General features: G+C 40.5%; 1 protein-coding gene across 1 annotated transcript; it reads right to left on the bottom strand.

The window, feature by feature from the left end:
* Positions 1-200: 200 nt before the first annotated feature.
* Positions 201-14,819, bottom strand: tmem18 (transmembrane protein 18). Its single transcript, XM_078213213.1, has 5 exons — positions 14,706-14,819; positions 8,605-8,722; positions 4,097-4,151; positions 1,884-1,977; positions 201-1,784 (listed from the first exon to the last, which is right to left on the bottom strand). The coding sequence occupies exons 1-5, from the start codon at positions 14,790-14,792 to the stop codon at positions 1,686-1,688; spliced, it is 453 nt and encodes a 150-aa protein (XP_078069339.1). The 5' UTR covers positions 14,793-14,819; the 3' UTR covers positions 201-1,685.
* Between the last annotated feature and the right edge of the window lie 2,467 nt (positions 14,820-17,286).

Below are 17,286 nucleotides of genomic sequence, written 5' to 3'. Positions count from 1 at the left end.
AATGTCTTTGCAAAATGTCAGCTGATTTAGGATTGAGGAATTATTTCTTCAAGGAAGGAAAGTAATTGCCATTTAGATGCTGACAAAACGGGTATAAAAGCTTCATAATAAAATCTGTTTTTGACTTGTCAGTTTAAACTTCAAAACTAATAATGTGTACCTTTCTCCTTTTAAAGCACCTTTAGTAATACAATCAAAAATATGGGGCATTAGAGTTTTAATTAATAATCTTGTTGCACAACAGATATGTCAATATCTCACAAATATCCATTTCAGATATACATATTTACAATTTCTTGTTACACAAGATATATTGAAGCATAAAATTCATGGTCTTTCCACCATGCAGCATGTCTGGCAGGAGTTTGATGCAAGGACGAAAAACCAGGCTGGAACCCAGACAGTCCGGGTCCTGTCCAACTCTACCAGTTTCCATGGAGATTTGTTTGGCTTGGATAGAAGTTCTTTCCTAAAGAAGGAAAATCATATCAGCAGCGTGTGGGGCTGAGGAAGGGTAAGAATTTCTGTCCTTGGCCTGGAAATTATGATTGGACATTGAGTATGTCAAGATATTGGCCAGTGCAGCCCACCTAAGAGTTCAAGACTGGATCCCCAAGGTTTAGAAAAAACTTCAGCCTTTTTTTTGGCATTCACTATTGATATTTTGATGATGTAATCTTCACTGGACTGTACTCTCTGGTGAGTTCAGTGCTAAAGGTTCCCAGTGAGAGCATCCAGTAACAGACATATTCCATATAACGAAGGTCATTTTTCTTCTCAATCTGCTCCTAACACAACAACACTGTTTTGGCTAAGTGCCTCTAGGACAAATGGCCTACCACCCCTTTCAGATATTTTGGTTAAATATGCCCCTGCTTCCCAGGTAGTGGGAGTTAAATAATCCACTGCAGCCCCTCTGTCCTACACACACACATACTCTATGAAATGCCCATCTAGACCTGGGCTTGTATTTTCAGGATCAGCTGCTTTGGAGTTATAAAATCCCTTGTTGCAGGATTAAGACGAGTGAAAAAAGACACTGATGATTAAAGCAGATGTAAAATACCATAGTCCAGTATGTACAGTGCACCAACTCAAGACCACATTCAAGACATGGAATTCATCATGATGTGAAAGGTAAGGGTGACTCTGGACCGAAGAGTAAATTTTCTAGTAAAGGTAATTATGTCTTCCATTGGAAAGCTTCACACTCATAGGTGCATATCCCAACAAGTTCAGACAAACGCCACACACCACTTTCCAACCATCAGTTTTAGTTTTATGCACCCTGATTACATGAAGCCCTGCGTTAGCAGTGTTAACACCAAAAAACGAACCCCGAGTATGTTGAATGACCAAGGTCAATTATGTCAGATAACTGATCTTGTTAGTTTTCAGATCACATCATTCATTTCCGCCAAGATGAACATCCTATGCTTGAGACCACTGGGAGAGAGATTTATAACAGAGAGGGATATATTTTCCCCCTTTCACTGATATTAGTGGAAAGCTAGGATGCGTGTAAACAACAACTTGCCTTTTTAACATTTCCCTGGTTCGTATTCAAGTTTTTTTTTGACTAACACTAGAGAATGGAACACTAGAGAATGGAAGTAAAAAAAAAATCCCAGATGATTGAGATTTTAAGACAGGATTTCAGAACAACTGTTTTTAAAAAAAAAGTCTTATGCAGCTTTCTTTTCCTTTTCCTTGTTTGCCTTCCTTTTCTGTTTCAGTGATTTCAGTTCTGTCATTTCCGCCAATGTTCTGTACACCCACACAATCTGAGAAAACAGCAGAAACTGGTTAAATTATTGGGGGGGGGGGGGAGATGCAAATTCTTAGGCAACTGGAAACACTGAAACAAGTGGAAATGAGCTCACCACAATGATCATCGTGTTCAGTAAAAGTGGAGTTGAAAAGACGAGTGAAATGAACATCCCATTGGAGTCGAAGTATTGGTACATGGAAAATAATCTGGAAAAAAAACCTGATCTTTAGTCTGAAGGGACAAGGCAGCTTACTGCATTTTAACAAACTAAAACTACAGCTAAAACCAAAAGAAGAAAATAAATATTTGAATCAAGTATTTTGTGCTTGCAGGTACATTTTTTCCAAAAGAACTATTTTGCAAGATTAGCAAAAATCTTCAGTTGATACATGTAATTAAAATAAAAGTTTTACTGTTTGTAACAATTAGACAAAAAGTTCAAATAATACTAATTTGGAATTATTTTGATTTTTAAAATTAAATACTAGATTCAAGTTGCACTACTTATACAATTGCAATTCTGCAGTGGGGCAATTCAGTCCAACCAGTCTATGTTGACGCCCAAATGCAATGTTTCTTTTCTTTATTCCCCTTTCAATCAACTACCTATCTATTCTTAAATGTTGTCATGGCTGACATGGCCTCTATTTCAATCTCTAACTCTGAGAGTGCACAGCCCTCTGTACTAAGGTTTCCTTGTTCTCCATAGTAAATCTTTTGCATTTAATTTATAACCTTGCTGTCTTATTCCAGATCTATAATTTATTTTTTATCTACTGTCTCAAAACTATGAATTTTATTGAGTCACCCCTTAATCTCCTCCACTGTAATGAGCACAGTCTCACGTTTTTGTGACTTTCCTTATTTGTATTTCTTTATACCGGGTAGCATCCGAGTAGATCTGCACTGTATCCTCTGTATCAGTGGTTCCCAACCAGTGTGCTGTGAAGACCCCCCCAAGTCTGCTGCATAAATAGATTCAAAATGATTAAAAATTTGTGTAACTAAACTAAAACTAATCTTCGTCTTTGCCTTTGGTTGGCATCTCCAAGACCTGATGAATCTCATGTCTTCTGCAGCTGGGAAAGGGCTGCACATGTGCGGTTTAGACTTTTTACTTTGGTCAGGCTGATGCGCATAACCGACAAGACTTGGAGCTGAAGACAAAGGCCCCATGCACACACACAAAAAACGAAATCTCAAAAAGCACGCGCAAACCCTGGGAAAAGCGAGGGAGGCAAAGGTTTAATAAAAACGAGAAAGGACAGGGAGAAGTTAAAAATGAAGTTCCCATTCAGAGAGGAAGACAGATGCGAAACAGGAACCAATCAAATTAAGGAAAGAAGAAAAGCCTCCAATTAGAGAATGTTTTACAAGGGAGTAGACCTTAAGTGAAATGGACTCGGGAGAACATAGACTGAAAATCATCCCAAAATACTCTTTTGCTAGAGGGCAGTTCAGAGAAAATAGGAGGTGTGCCTCTAAATGTTTTTATAGCATAGAGATGTGCCATGAAATAGAAAAGATTGGGAACCCACTGCTCTATATTGCCCCAATGTTCTTAATTTAGCATGGAACCCAAAGTACTCTGGCTCTCATCTTAAGGTTTTATATAGAATGACCATTAAATCTCATCATGCACATTCTACATCCTTCACCATAAAACTCAATTTTCCATTAATATTTTATTCACTTGAGTCAAGATATCTTTTTACCTGAACTCCCCAAACTGCTCTGCTCTTCATTCACCTTCCTCCCGAAGGATAACTATCATTTTGTTTTTATATCTGAAAATTTAACCAGTTCAGATTTGCTGACTTTTAATTCCATCTGCCACTTTCTTTTCCGTTTTGCCATCTTATCAACATCACCTTGTAGCATGTTCCGTTCCTCAGAATTATTTATTACTCTTATTTGCAAACTTGGATATTGCCCTCCCTAGCTCTGTATACAAATTGGAGTAAGAAGGAATATTAAAAAAGTAGTTATGGTGAAAATATAGTCACAACCAGTTTTTAAAATCATACCGTTCTTTCACCAACTTCTGCTTTTTGGATTCAATCCAGTCCAAACAATATAGATAATTTAACCACATTTCACACTAACACTCAGTATTCAAAACCAAGCAGCTATAAAAACTATATTCAACTGAGCAGAGCTATTCGATATGCTAATTAACACAGATTTAATTTCTTCTATGGCAAGCTATCAATTACTTTTTGAAAAGCATATCTAAAATGTCCAAATCCAAGAAATTAATGGCATAATATGCTGCTTAGGAAGGTTAGATCAGTTTCACTGCCACAGTATTCCCAATGCCTTTACCTCCAGTTCATTGCAGCCATTTCATTAATGTATTCTGCAAAGTATACCAATGCAACTGCAATAAAGAGAAAAAAGTGATTAAAAATTAGGGATGAATATTCAACTGTCAAGTTAAAAATACTTGGTTTGTAAGAACAACATGTCAGCCAGCAGGAGATAATCCAATATTTAAATTGTTCAGTAAATTTAAATTCAGGTTTTTAACATTTGCCGTTTTGCAAAAAAACTTTTAAGCTACACATGCTTTGAAAGTTTTAAAGTTTGTGAGTATCACAAATAGGCTTATCTTAACTGCAATGAAGTTACTGTGCAAAACACTTTATCTATTATACTGGTGTGAAGTTAATATGGAAGGCATACCAACTGCATATTTAGACTCAAACCATTCTTACAAAACCAGAACAGAAGTTGTTGTTTTGGTCCTTGGTTTCAGAGACAGCTGTTAAATGCAAACCCATCGAGTAACCTCAACTCAGCAGTTCTGTCTCAACAACCTTGTGCACATGAAAATGTAGGAAGCACGGTAACTTCAGGAACATGTTTACCTTATTCCTCTAATTATTACTTTGTTATGGGGGAAGAAGGGAAGTGATGGAAATCACAAGCGATTGAAAATCAAGGTAATTATAGAAGTCAATGTTTGTAAATTGTGCTAATTTACTTTTATTTTTCCCCCACACTGGACACGTATTGTAATAATTGTCACAAGTCTTTTCAAACTGCTCAAGACCGTGGCTTATTATTCATATGAAGTTGTTCTGCTTTGCAGTAACAGTGCCATTCTATTGTAAACAGTTTTGAGTGTGGTCAAAGTGAAAGATTCCCTGAGTAAGTGCTGAGTAGTAAAAGTAATCCGTGTTGGACCAGGCAGGTCAATTAACGAATTAGAAGCAGAGTGATGTTAGCAACATTGGCCCCGATCTTGACAGGAAAGCTTTGTATAAGTGGGGGTGCAGCCTATCAGGTTTCCTGAAAATTACTTGTTTTCTTTATTAATTCTCTGAAGTTTGGACACTTTTTGAAATATAACTTCTGCAGTTCTGGAGAGTAGCTTTTCAATTCTAAGCTTTGTAATACAGCGTATAGTATTTTCTCAATCCCTGCAATGCAACTCTGCGCTCACTTAAAGTAAAACACATTTGTACACAATTCCTGGCAGGATTGCAAAGTTGCATCCAGTGAAGTTGTTTACTTTGGAAGGATGAAAATTACAAATTAACATAAGTTAAATCAAACAGTTGTTAACAGCCCAGTGCAACTCAGTCCTGAGCCAACAATAAAGCAGAATCAGAGTCAGATATGAAATTTAAACACTTTATACTTCAACTGAGTTAATGCCAAGGCTGGCATTTAAAAAAAAAACTGCAATAGAATATTCAGCCTACCTTGGTGAATGCAAACTTAGAGAAGTTTTTTTAAAACAATTTTTCTAATTTGTTCACCTGTCCAAGAAAATGGGCCCCAGCTTCTAACACAATAATATCATACAATTTACTGGATGAAAATATCAGCAAACACCACTTACTGTAATCAAAGGACATAAAGAAACTGCAGATCAGGTGTCAAAGCTATGATGCAAAGGAACCGCAAGTCATAGCTATACAGACTGTTGACCCATCAATAGCCATGTATTAATTTCCTGCAGCATCTGCCATTTTATCTGTTTTTGTAAACAGCTCTGTACTATTATCTTCCATTCAAATTCACCGTCATTTTAACATCAATATCCAACCTCCATTTTCGGTTAAGGGGCTCACACATTCCCATCAATATTCAATTACATGTTATTTCTTAAATTTAAACAAATGACCTGAAAAGACAAAACATATCTATACCAGGACCTCTAAGCTTGTATTTCTTTATGAAATGTTAATAAATATTCAAAATGTTTTCACATTTTGTCTCTTGCTTATCGAAACACTTATTCAGAGTGGTAGTGTCTCAGGGATTAATTGTGTACTTGTGCAGCAGTCATTAGTTCCATCGTGGCTCCAGCATAGACCGGTTGGATAAAGATAACAATGTCATGTTTCACTTTCATTATGGTGCAGCTCTACATTTTGACTATGAAGTATTGCTGGGAAATAGAATTAAAATACCAATTATTTTATCAGTTATTAAATGAGTATGGGTGATGTTACCTTCATTTAAAATATTTCACGTTATAAATATTTATATATGGCATCATTATTTATATGGTCATTGGCAAATAACAAAGCAATTCAAAATTTTGGTTATCACTTAGGTAGAACTCAAAAATAACTCAGATTCTAGGTAGAATCGTAATTCAGAAACGTGAATCTATTAAGCCACCATTATCATCAAAGAACCTCGCTACAAAGCATTTACATCCGTTTACGCTACAAGGGCGGCACGGTAGCACAGTGGTTAGCACTGCTGCTTTACAGCTCCAGGGACCTGGGTTCGATTCCCGGCTTGGGTCACTGTCTGTGTGGAGTTTGCACATTCTCCTCGTGTCTGTGTGGGTTTCTTCCGGGTGCTCCGGTTTCCTCCCACAGTCCAAAGATGTGCGGGTTAGGTTGACTGGCCATGCTAAAATTGCCCCTTAGTGTCCTGAGATGTGTAGGTTAGAGGGATTAGCGGATAAATGTGTAGGGATATGGGGGTAGGGCCTGGGTGGGATTGTGGTTGGTGCAGACTCGATGGGCTGAATGGCCTGTTTCTGCACTGTAGGGTTTCTATGATTTCTATGAAGTCTATAATTTGTATTACTAATGTTAAGATTCGCAATGCCAACATACTTGGCTGTGTAAAAGGTGCTTTATCAAAGGAAATAACTAATGATAATTATGGTTAAATGTTTCTCACTCTATCTCACATAAGATGCACTGCTTATAGTTTCCAATTCAATTGAAAGTTAACTTGCAGCAAATTATAATCTCTGTAATTAGTTTGCTCCAACAAATCTTATGAAAAGCAAAATTGAAAACATACTTCATAACCAGCTCTATGCAGATACTGAACAAAAACAGACAATTAAACTGTAACAAATTTGGGAATCTCTGGATGTTCCAAGCCACATGGTAGAGACATTGTTGAATGGGAATTTTGAAAGAAAAGTAAGTGGGAACAGTAAAAGCATCATGAGGTTGCAGAAGACTGAGGCCAGTAGGAAAGTGCAGATCATAAAATCTATCAGCATCTCACAGCCTCATATGACACATACCATTTCATAATGAACCACCAAGATTATAGATAAGTATTACATTGCATTACATGTAGCCATAACAAAGGCTTGCCTAAATTTTTCCGTTTCTTTGGACATCTGATGGCTAATACCACAGATGGTCAGGATTCCCTCCCAATTACACTGGCTCTATTTCTTCATAACACTGTTCATAGTACTAAATATTAAAATGTAGGTGTGAATTGAAAGATAAGAAATTTGGATTCAGTTGGATAAATTACTTAGTTTTTTCAATTAATTTACTGTCTGGTATTATTGTTTCTTGTAACATTGTCCCATTGGTTTGCAGAACATTTACAAAGCACCACACTGACCTCCAGTGGCTACAACCATATTGCAAACTTTACACTAGGTAATACAAAATTTCAAATCGATTGGCCTGCAACACTATCTTCAGTGTTTCCAATTCACACGAGTTACACAGAATCTTTTGCTTTCCACATACACTTGTAATGGTGAACCATGGTATTATAATGCAGAAACATCAATGTTAATATGTTTGATAGTGTGGGGACAACTAACTCAAAAATCTCAACTAGAATATGTTATTGAAGATGGAGCAACGTTACTGAATAAAGTTCTCTGCAGCTGTTATTTGTTTCAACAGACTTGCAGTCATAGAGTATCGAAAAAGCTTTTTCTAACATGTTATGGTATGTGCTGCTTCCAATAAGTGATAGATCTTTGAAAAACTTTAACTAAAGTTAATCAGGTAACACCTCAGCATGAGTTACACTTCCCCCATCATGTCAAAAAGCAATACAATGCCAGATGCTCGGCAATTTATTAGGGATGTGCAGATACCCTGCGACAGATAGATGGAATGGTCAGTGAACCATGATCCAAGTCAGAACAGTGAAAAAGGAACCGAATGCATTTTAAAAACAAACCAGCACAAGTCTCCAATCATGCAACATAGATTCTGATTTTGAGCATCCCTACTGTACAATATAAAGTTTTGTTTTTCTACTGGATAATATAATTTAAAAATAACAAGTAAGTATTTCAAGATATGTTGATCGTGTATATCCAAAAAAAAAAGTAATTTGGCCTCCTCAGTCTTTTGGTGTCAACAAGGGTCAACCAGGACATTCAAGAGCAAGTAGTTCTTGGAAGTCACTTTTGGACATGTTTAAAAATCTATGAAAAGGTGTAAACAGGATTCTACGCAACAAATATATGCGCGATCTAGTCTACATCATCAACACAAGTGTTTTATTAGGCCTTAAGTCCTGATTGAATACTCAATGCATCCGCAATCTTAGGTTATTCACACAATATAAACATTAAAACTACTTACTCATAAAAAGGAAATGAACAATCTGTAACTTGTAGAATTTAATGGTTGTGAAGGTGAGCAGAAAGCAAAGGGCATGAAAAGCTAGCAACCCAATCAACCACGGCTCTGACCACTGGATCTGTAATGCAAACAGAGCAGGTAAGAGAAGATTCACAAAATAAGCCATCTTAATCACTATTAAGGCTTCTGATACGAAGCTTTATACATTTTCACTAAGTGAGGGGTCTCAATTAAAGGATCTTTGGGTGAACCTTGCAATGTGATCCTCTCGGCACACTGTTGTGCACATCATGGGTCACACATTGGACACAATGATTTACTAAGCACACAACATGCCAACCCATCACGCATGGCTTTGCACCAGAGGAGTAAAATATATCCTGCATTACACAAAACTCTTATTTTGCCCTCAACTACCCAACAGTGTTGCCACATTCTGTTGAGAAACGGGTGGGAATCATTTGGCTCAACGATAGAACTCTCACTTTGGAGTCAGAACGTGGCGAGCTCAAGGCTCACTCTAGCACCTCGCTGCTAAATTTCACATGACACTGCAGTGTATAGAACATCAACAAACCAACTGTCATAGTTACCTGTGTAACAAGTGACTACACCAAAACATATTGCTTTCAAAGCATTTTGCAATGTGCTGACACCGTAGTAGAAGATAATTACATATTCTTCGACATCATCGGAAGTAAAGCTGAGGGTATTTATTATTGCCATCTCATTCCAGAGTTGTTTTTCTGTCTGGCATTTTCAGTAAGATTCCATATAAAATATTAAAACTGCATCATTTTATTTCTAAAAATCCTATTTTATCAGCAGGATGGTAGACTTTCAGTGGCAAACTTCATAACTGAATCACTCATTTTGACAAGCAGTGATAGAGTGGTTTATTTTGCTGACTGCACTATACAAACACACTGCTGCTGATAAACTTGACGAGACACCACTTGACGGAGGACTGATGGTGATATAATTGGAACTTGCTTGAAATGGTTACCTATGCCAAATTGTATGGGTGGATAGAATCAACAAATAGGGCTGAGTGCTTTGGAGACCAGTCTCTTTATGTGATAAACATGTGATAAACTGAGAATAAATACTGTTAGGGAAACAACAATATTTGCATTGGGCAACATTAGAAATTAGGCATAATTTTAAGTGGGTTTAATTTAATGTTTCTGTGTAAAGGGTAAATAGTTAAATTCATGCTGAACAAAGGTGCTTATAAGTGGAGATTGGTTTAAATTCCAACTGTTTTTATTCTGCTTAGAGAGGGCTGTGACGTGAAGGGTAAATAAAAGGCAGAAGCATGTGGGTGTTGCTTAGCAACTGGAGGCCTTTTAAGGTAGGAAGGCTTTTAAGTTTTTACATTTTAAGCTGAATTTGTTTTAAGTTGAAGATAGTACGCCGAGGGGTGAACACCTCTCAAATCTGCCAAGAGAAGGAAGACTGGACAGGACAAGGAAGCTGCAAAGAGACAGAATTCTCAAAGAACCAGATGCAATCCCGGTATCTAGGGCACTGGGACTTTAAAAATGTCTCGAGTGACTGCGGTTAAGAGAAGAGAAACTAATGAACAAAGTGCTCTGAGTTTAAGAGCCAGTTACAGTAACCAGAGCTAAAGTGGGAAAGCAGACTTCCGGGGCAAATCAAAAGTTTGATGCCACCTAAAAGTCTGGGATGCCTACATCCCTTGAATGAATTTAAAAAAACATCTTATTCCTGCAATTCCCTGCAACACAAACCCATCTGGAGCACAAGTCGCATGTTTTCAAATTGGGAGATGAGACACTGAGGACTGTGTACAGTTTTGGTTCTCTTATTTGAAGAAGGATGTAGTGGCATCAGAGCCAGTTCAGAAGAGGTTCAAAAGGGGTTTGTCTTATGAAGAGAGGTTGAGCAGTTTAGGCCTATAATCTCTAGAATTTCAAAGAATGAAAGATTCCATGGAGGTATATAAAATGATAAAAACTGATTTTGAACCGTTGACTGAAGTCTAGTGTGAGATGGGATGGGATGGGATGGGATGGGATGGGGCCATCCCCCGCCCCCCCCCCCCAAAACATCTTCTGTTCATTTTTTTTAAAAAACAGGAATTATTTCTGATATTTGTCGCCATGTCATACAGACTAACCCCTCCCAGTATTTTGTATTTTAGGTGGCTGACAATGGGATCATATAATGTCCAGACTTGCAGTGAAGGGTAACATTTGCATCACATCAATAATGAGTTGGGACCATCTCCAATGATGGAAAGTCCAGCCATCTTCCCACGAATTGCAATGACACCTGCATTGCAGAACCCAACTATCAACACCTTGGGGATCATAACTGATCATCACCTCACTGTTCAAAGTCAGTTATAAGACATAGGTTAGGTGTGAATGGAATACATGCCAAATACCATTCTGGACACAGCAGTCAGTTAAATTGGTGCTCCTGTTACTGGTGTTGATAGCTACCACTTACACCACTTGGTTGCAGCACATATGAGCTACAGGATACACGTCAGCAACTCATTCTTGTGACCTCTACCACTTGAGAGACTGAACAGCAGCAATATCGTGAGAAGACCATTTTGTCCAAGACACATGCCATCCTCAATAGATAAATGTCAATGATTCTTCAGCATCACTGGGGCAATTCTCTATCTACATGAAATGGGAGAACCATTGTTACACTGACGAGGAGAAGCTAAACTCATCACTATCTTATCAGGAAAACTATGGATGGTAAAAATTGCAACATATCATTGTCAGCCAAATCATAGAAATCATAGAAACCTTACAGTGCAGAAGGAGGCCATTCGGCCCATCGAGTCTGCACCGACCACAATCCCACCCAGGCCCTACCCCTACCCCCACATATTTACCCGCTAATCCCGCTAACCTACGCATCTCAGGACTCTAAGGGGCAATTTTTAACCTGGCCAATCAACCTAACCCGCACATCTTTGGACTGTGGGAGGAAACCGGAGCACCCGGAGGAAACCCACGCAGACACGAGGAGAACGTGCAAACTCCACACAGACAGTGACCCGAGCCGGGAATCGAACCCGGGACCCTGGAGCTGTGAAGCAGCAGTGCTAACCACTGTGCTACCGTGCCGCCGTAATCGCAGGAAAAGATTTATGAACACAGTAAGCAGCTGAAGTTGCAGTGCCATCCACTGCCCACAGTCAATTCAAAGATGATAAAAAAATGTTGACATCAGCAAAATACCTGACTACCAATATAAAAAAAAATTATTCATGTCAAGCCATGAGCCAACCTTACTCTATATTTAAGGCTCTTGATAGTCAAGTAAATACATTAAAATGAACTCCCTGTTTCCTGTAACATTTGGTAGTAACTGCCACTCATTAATAATGTAATCTGCTTCTGTAACTCTACCTTTCTCTGTGATAGTAGAATTGGAGGGATCCAAACCACTGAAAATCCAAATGGACACAGTACATGGTAGATAAAACTGCGAATGATGTCGCTGACTCTGTGGAGCCTTGAAAAAAGAACACTAATATTTTGTCCTATCGGTTGGACCATGTATTCTTCAGCCACAGATTATCCTTACAACAAAAATTTCCTAATATGCTAATTAATAGTTTCCCAAATGGCATACAGAACAGTGAATCCAGATACCTGAATTAGTAGCCTGGAGACACGGATTCAAATCCTCCCACCACAGCAGTTGGGGAACTTAAATTCAGTTAATTAACTAGATCTGGTATTCAAAGCCAGGATTAATAATGGAAACAATGAAAATAACAAATTGTTGTACAAACCCAACAGGTTCGCTAAAGCCCTTTAAGGAAGGAAACCTGCCATCCTTAACTGGTTGTTGGGTCTTTTTGTGATACTTAACTGCTCTCTCTGAAATGTCTTAGCAAACTGTTGGTAGTATTAAAAAAAACACAAGCACCGTGAGAATTCCTTCGCCTCACACAGACTACAGCAGTTTAAGAAGGCAACTCAGAATCACCGACTGGGGTCAGACAATAAATGCTGTCTTGCCAGCAATGCTGCCTCCTGTGAATAAATACATTGTTCAACCTGCAGCTCACTTTCCAAGCCATTTGTGTCAGGCCTATAGAAGCTGGCTTTCCCAGATAACACTGAAATCAATGAAAGTAATGATATTCCAAAATTACAAGGTAACGTCACATGGGGTTAGGGGTCACTTATTAGCTTGGATAGAAGACTGGCTAATTGACAGAAGGCAGAGAGTCGGGATAAAGGAGTATTTTTCTGGTTGGCGAGATTTAACTAATGGGGTGCGACAGGGTTCAATCCTCGGGTCCCAAATCTTTACAATCTATATTAATGACTTGGATTCACAGTTAGAAGGTACTTAAGCCAAATTTGCAGATGACACTAAAATAGGTGGGATAGTAAGTTGCAATGAGGAAATAAGAAATTTACAAATAGATTTAGATAGGTTAGGTGAGTGGGTCAAAATGTGGCAGATGGAGTTTAACATAGATAAGTGTGAGGTTATCCATTTTGGTCTGAAAAATGGAAAGGGAACTTGTCTAAATGGAGAGAGACTTTGGGGTACTTTGGTGCAGAGGGATGTGGGGGTCTTTGTGCATTTGATTTGATTTATTGTCACATGTATTAACATAGTGAAAAGTATTGTTTTTTGTGTGCTATACAGACAAAACATACTGTTCATAGAGAAGGAAACGAGAGAGTGCAGAATGTAACGTTACAGTCATAGGTTGTAGAGAAAGATCAACTTAATGCAAGGTAAGTCCATTCAAAAGTCTGACAGGAGCAAGCTGTTCTTGAGTCGGTTGGTACATGACCTCAGACTCTTGTATCTTTTTCCCAAAGAAAGGTGGAAGAGAGAATGTCCGGGGTGCGTAGGGTCCTTAATTATGCTGGCTGCTTTGCCAAGGCAGCTGGAAGAGTAGACACAGTCAATGGCTAGGAGGCTGGTTTGCGTGATGGACTGGACTACATTCACGACCTTTTGTAGTTCCTTGCAGTCTTGGGCCGAGCAGGAGTTATACCAAGCTATGATACAACCAGAAAGAATGCTTTCTATGGTGCGTCTGTAAAAGTTGGAGTCATAGCAGACATGCCAAATTTCCTTTCCATGAGTTGCAAAAAACTGGTATGTAGAAACTGCTAGTAGTAAGGAAAGCAAATGGAATTTTGCCATTTATAGCTAAAGAAATAGAATATGAAAATTATGAAGTGATGCTGCAATTATACTAAGCATTGGTGAGCCCGCACCTGGAATACTATGTACAGTTTTGCTCCCCTTATTTGAAGAAGGATGTAGTGACATCAGAGGCAGTTCAGAAGAGCTTCAGGTGTTTATTTTATGAAGAAACGTTGAGCAGTTTAGACCTATAATCTCGAGAATTTCAAAGAATGAGAGATTTCATGATGGTATACAAGATAATAAAAAGTATTCACAAAATGGATGTACAGCAGATGTTTCTTCTTGTGGGGCAATCTAGAACAAGAGGTTATAGTTTCAGGATGGGGGTGCAGTCTTAAAATAGAGATGAGGATAAATTATATCCCTCAAAGGGTTGTGACTCTGTGGAATTCACTACCCCAGAGTGTGGTGGATGCTGGGGCATTGAGTAAATTTAAGGAGGATGTGGACCGATTTTTAATTTGTAATGGTTTGAATGGTTATAGAGAACGGGCAAGAAAGTGGAGTTGAGGCAGAGATGAGATCATCTATGATCGATTGAATGGTGGCACGGGGTCACGGGGTTGAACTGCTTACTCCTAGTTCTTGTGTTGTTGCCAAAATAAAGACATTCCAATCTGCTGATAGATGCCACTTTTTTTTTAAAACATGATATTGGTCTTGTCCAGGACCTTGCCCCAGCCATTTGCAGCTGCTCTGCCAGTCTCCAACTTTGTGAACAATGCCCAGAACACGTGGACACCGGGTGACGTACCGTCGCAGCAAGACGACGTACACCGCCCGTGACGTCATCTCAACGACAAACCTTCCCTCCCTTCCGCTCCGAGAGAGGAGGCGAGCCGCTACGGCCGGCTGCCGCGAGGTCGGGATCGGAGCCCGATTCCAGTCGTTACACCGAACAAATCCCACCCTCCTTCACTCACAGACAGCATTACGGTCCAAACGCCGGTAATCCGCAGTTTACTGAACTCATCAATGGGCACCGCCGATGCTTCCTCTTCCTTCTCCATGGCAGCCGGAGGTGGGCGGGACTTCCGGTGTATGCTAATGAGATGTGGATGTGTCATTGGTTGGGTGGCACTCGTGACCAGATTGGTCCATTGCAGCTGTCAATCGAAGGCTGTCAGTCACCCGCGATTGTTCCATTGCAGCTGTCAATCACGGGCACGCGGTCTGACATTGTGAGGTTTGCAGAAGGTGAAGACCAATGAGTTCCATAGGCTCTGGCTTCCTGTCAATCATTCAGCCCAGTAAGAAGTCTCACAACACCAGGTTAAAGTCCAACAGGTTTATTTGGTAGCAAATACCATAAGCTTTCGGAGCAATGCCCCTTCGTCAGATGGAGTAGTTATCTGTTCTCCAACAGTACACAGACACAGAAATCAAGTTACAGAATACTAATTAGAATGCAAATCTCTACAGCCAGCCGGGTCTTAAAAGGTACAGATAATATGGGTGGAGGGAACATTAAACACAGGTTAAAGAGATGTGTATTGTCTCCAGACAGAACAGCTAGTGATATTATGCAAGATCAGGGGGAAAGCTGTGGGGGTTACTGATAATGTGACATAAATCCAACATCCCGGTTTAGGCCATCCTCATGTGTGCGGAACTTGGCTATCAGTTTCTGCTCAGCGACTCTGCGCTGTCGTGTGTTGTGAAGGCCGCCTTGGAGAACGCTTACCTGAAGATCCAAGGCTGAATGCCCGTGACTGCTGAAGTGCTCCCCCACAGGAAGAGAACAGTCTTGCCTGGTGATTGTCGAGCGGTGTTCATTCATCCGTTGTCGTAGCGTCTGCATGGTTTCCCCAATGTACCATGACTTGGGACATCCTTTCCTGCAGCGTATCAGGTAGACAACGTTGGCCGAGTTGCAAGAGTATGTACCGTGTACCTGGTAGATGATGTTCTCACGTGAGATGATGGCATCCGTGTCGATGATCCGGCACGTCTTGCAGAGGTTGCTGTGGCAGGGTTGTGTGGTGTCATGGTCACTGTTCTCCTGAAGGCTGGGTAGTTTGCTGCGGACAATGGTCTGTTTGAGGTTGTGTGGTTGTTTGAAGGCAAGAAGTGGGGGTGTGGGGATGGCCTTGGCGAGATGTTTGTCTTCATCAATGACATGTTGAAGGCTCCGGAGGAGATGCCGTAGCTTCTCCGCTCCGGGGAAGTACTGGACGACGAAGGGTACTCTGTCCACCGTGTCCCGTGTTTGTCTTCTGAGGAGGTCGGTGCGGTTTTTCGCTGTGGCGCGTCGGAACTGTTGATCGATGAGTCGAGCACCATATCCTGTTCTTATGAGGGCATCTTTCAGCGTCTGGAGGTGTCTGTTGCGATCCTCCTCATCCGAGCAGATCCTGTGTATTCGGAGGGCTTGTCCGTAGGGGATGGCTTCTTTTACGTGTTTAGGGTGGAAGCTGGAGAAGTGGAGCATCATGAGGTTATCCGTGGGCTTGCGGTACAGTGAGGTGCTGAGGCGACCGTCCTTAATGGAGATGCGTGTGTCCAAGAATGCAACCGATTCCGGAGAGTAGTCCATGGTGAGTCTGATGGTGGGATGGAACTTGTTGATGTCATCATATAGTTGTTTCAGTGATTGCTCACCATGACTCCAAAGGAAGAAAATGTCATCCATGTATCTAGTGTATAGCATCGGTTGAAGGTCCTGTGCGGTGAAGAAGTCTTGTTCGAACCTGTGCATGAAGATGTTGGCATATTGAGGTGCGAACTTTGTCCCCATGGCTGTTCCGTGTGTCTGGATGAAGAACTGGTTGTTGAAGGTGAAGATATTGTGGTCCAGAATGAAGCGGATGAGTTGTAAGATTGCATCTGGAAACTGGCAGTTGACGGCATTGAGTACTGAGGCCGTTGCAGCAATGCCATCATCGTGGGGGATGCTGGTGTAGAGTGCCGAGACATCCATTGTGACTAGGAGTGCTCCTGGTTCAACTGCTCCATGTGTGTTGAGTTTCTGTAGGAAGTCCGTAGTGTCGCGACAAAAGCTGGGGGTTCTTTGTACAATGGGTTTCAAGATGCCCTCGACATAGCAGGAGAGGTTCTCGCACAGGGTTCCATTTCCTGAAACGATGGGACGGCCGGGTGTGTTTGCCTTGTGTATTTTTGGGAGGCAGTAGAGATCTCCAACGCGTGGAGTACGTGGGATGAGAGCACGGAGGGTGCTCTGAAGGTCCGGATCAAAGGTTTTGATCAGAGTGTTGAGTTGACGGGTGTGTTCTTTGGTCGGATCTGTGGGTAACTATCTGTAGTGTTCCTCGTTGTTCAGTTGTCGGTACACTTCTTTGCAGTAATCCGTTCTGTTCAGTATGACGATGGCCCCTCCTTTGTCTGCTGGTTTGATGACAATGTTGCGGTTGGTCTTGAGAGCGTGGATGGCGTTGCGTTGTACTTGGGTGATGTTTGGTGCTGTCTTGTGAGTGCGGCTGATGAGTTTGGTGTTGACGCACCTCCTGATGGCTTGGGCATACATGTGAAGTCGAGGGCAGCGGC

This window comes from Mustelus asterias, chromosome 5, assembly GCF_964213995.1.
Source record: "Mustelus asterias chromosome 5, sMusAst1.hap1.1, whole genome shotgun sequence".
Taxonomy (NCBI): Eukaryota; Metazoa; Chordata; class Chondrichthyes; order Carcharhiniformes; family Triakidae; genus Mustelus; species Mustelus asterias.
The sequence above is the reverse complement of the archived record's forward strand: the minus strand, read 5'-3'. Positions and strand labels throughout refer to the sequence as shown.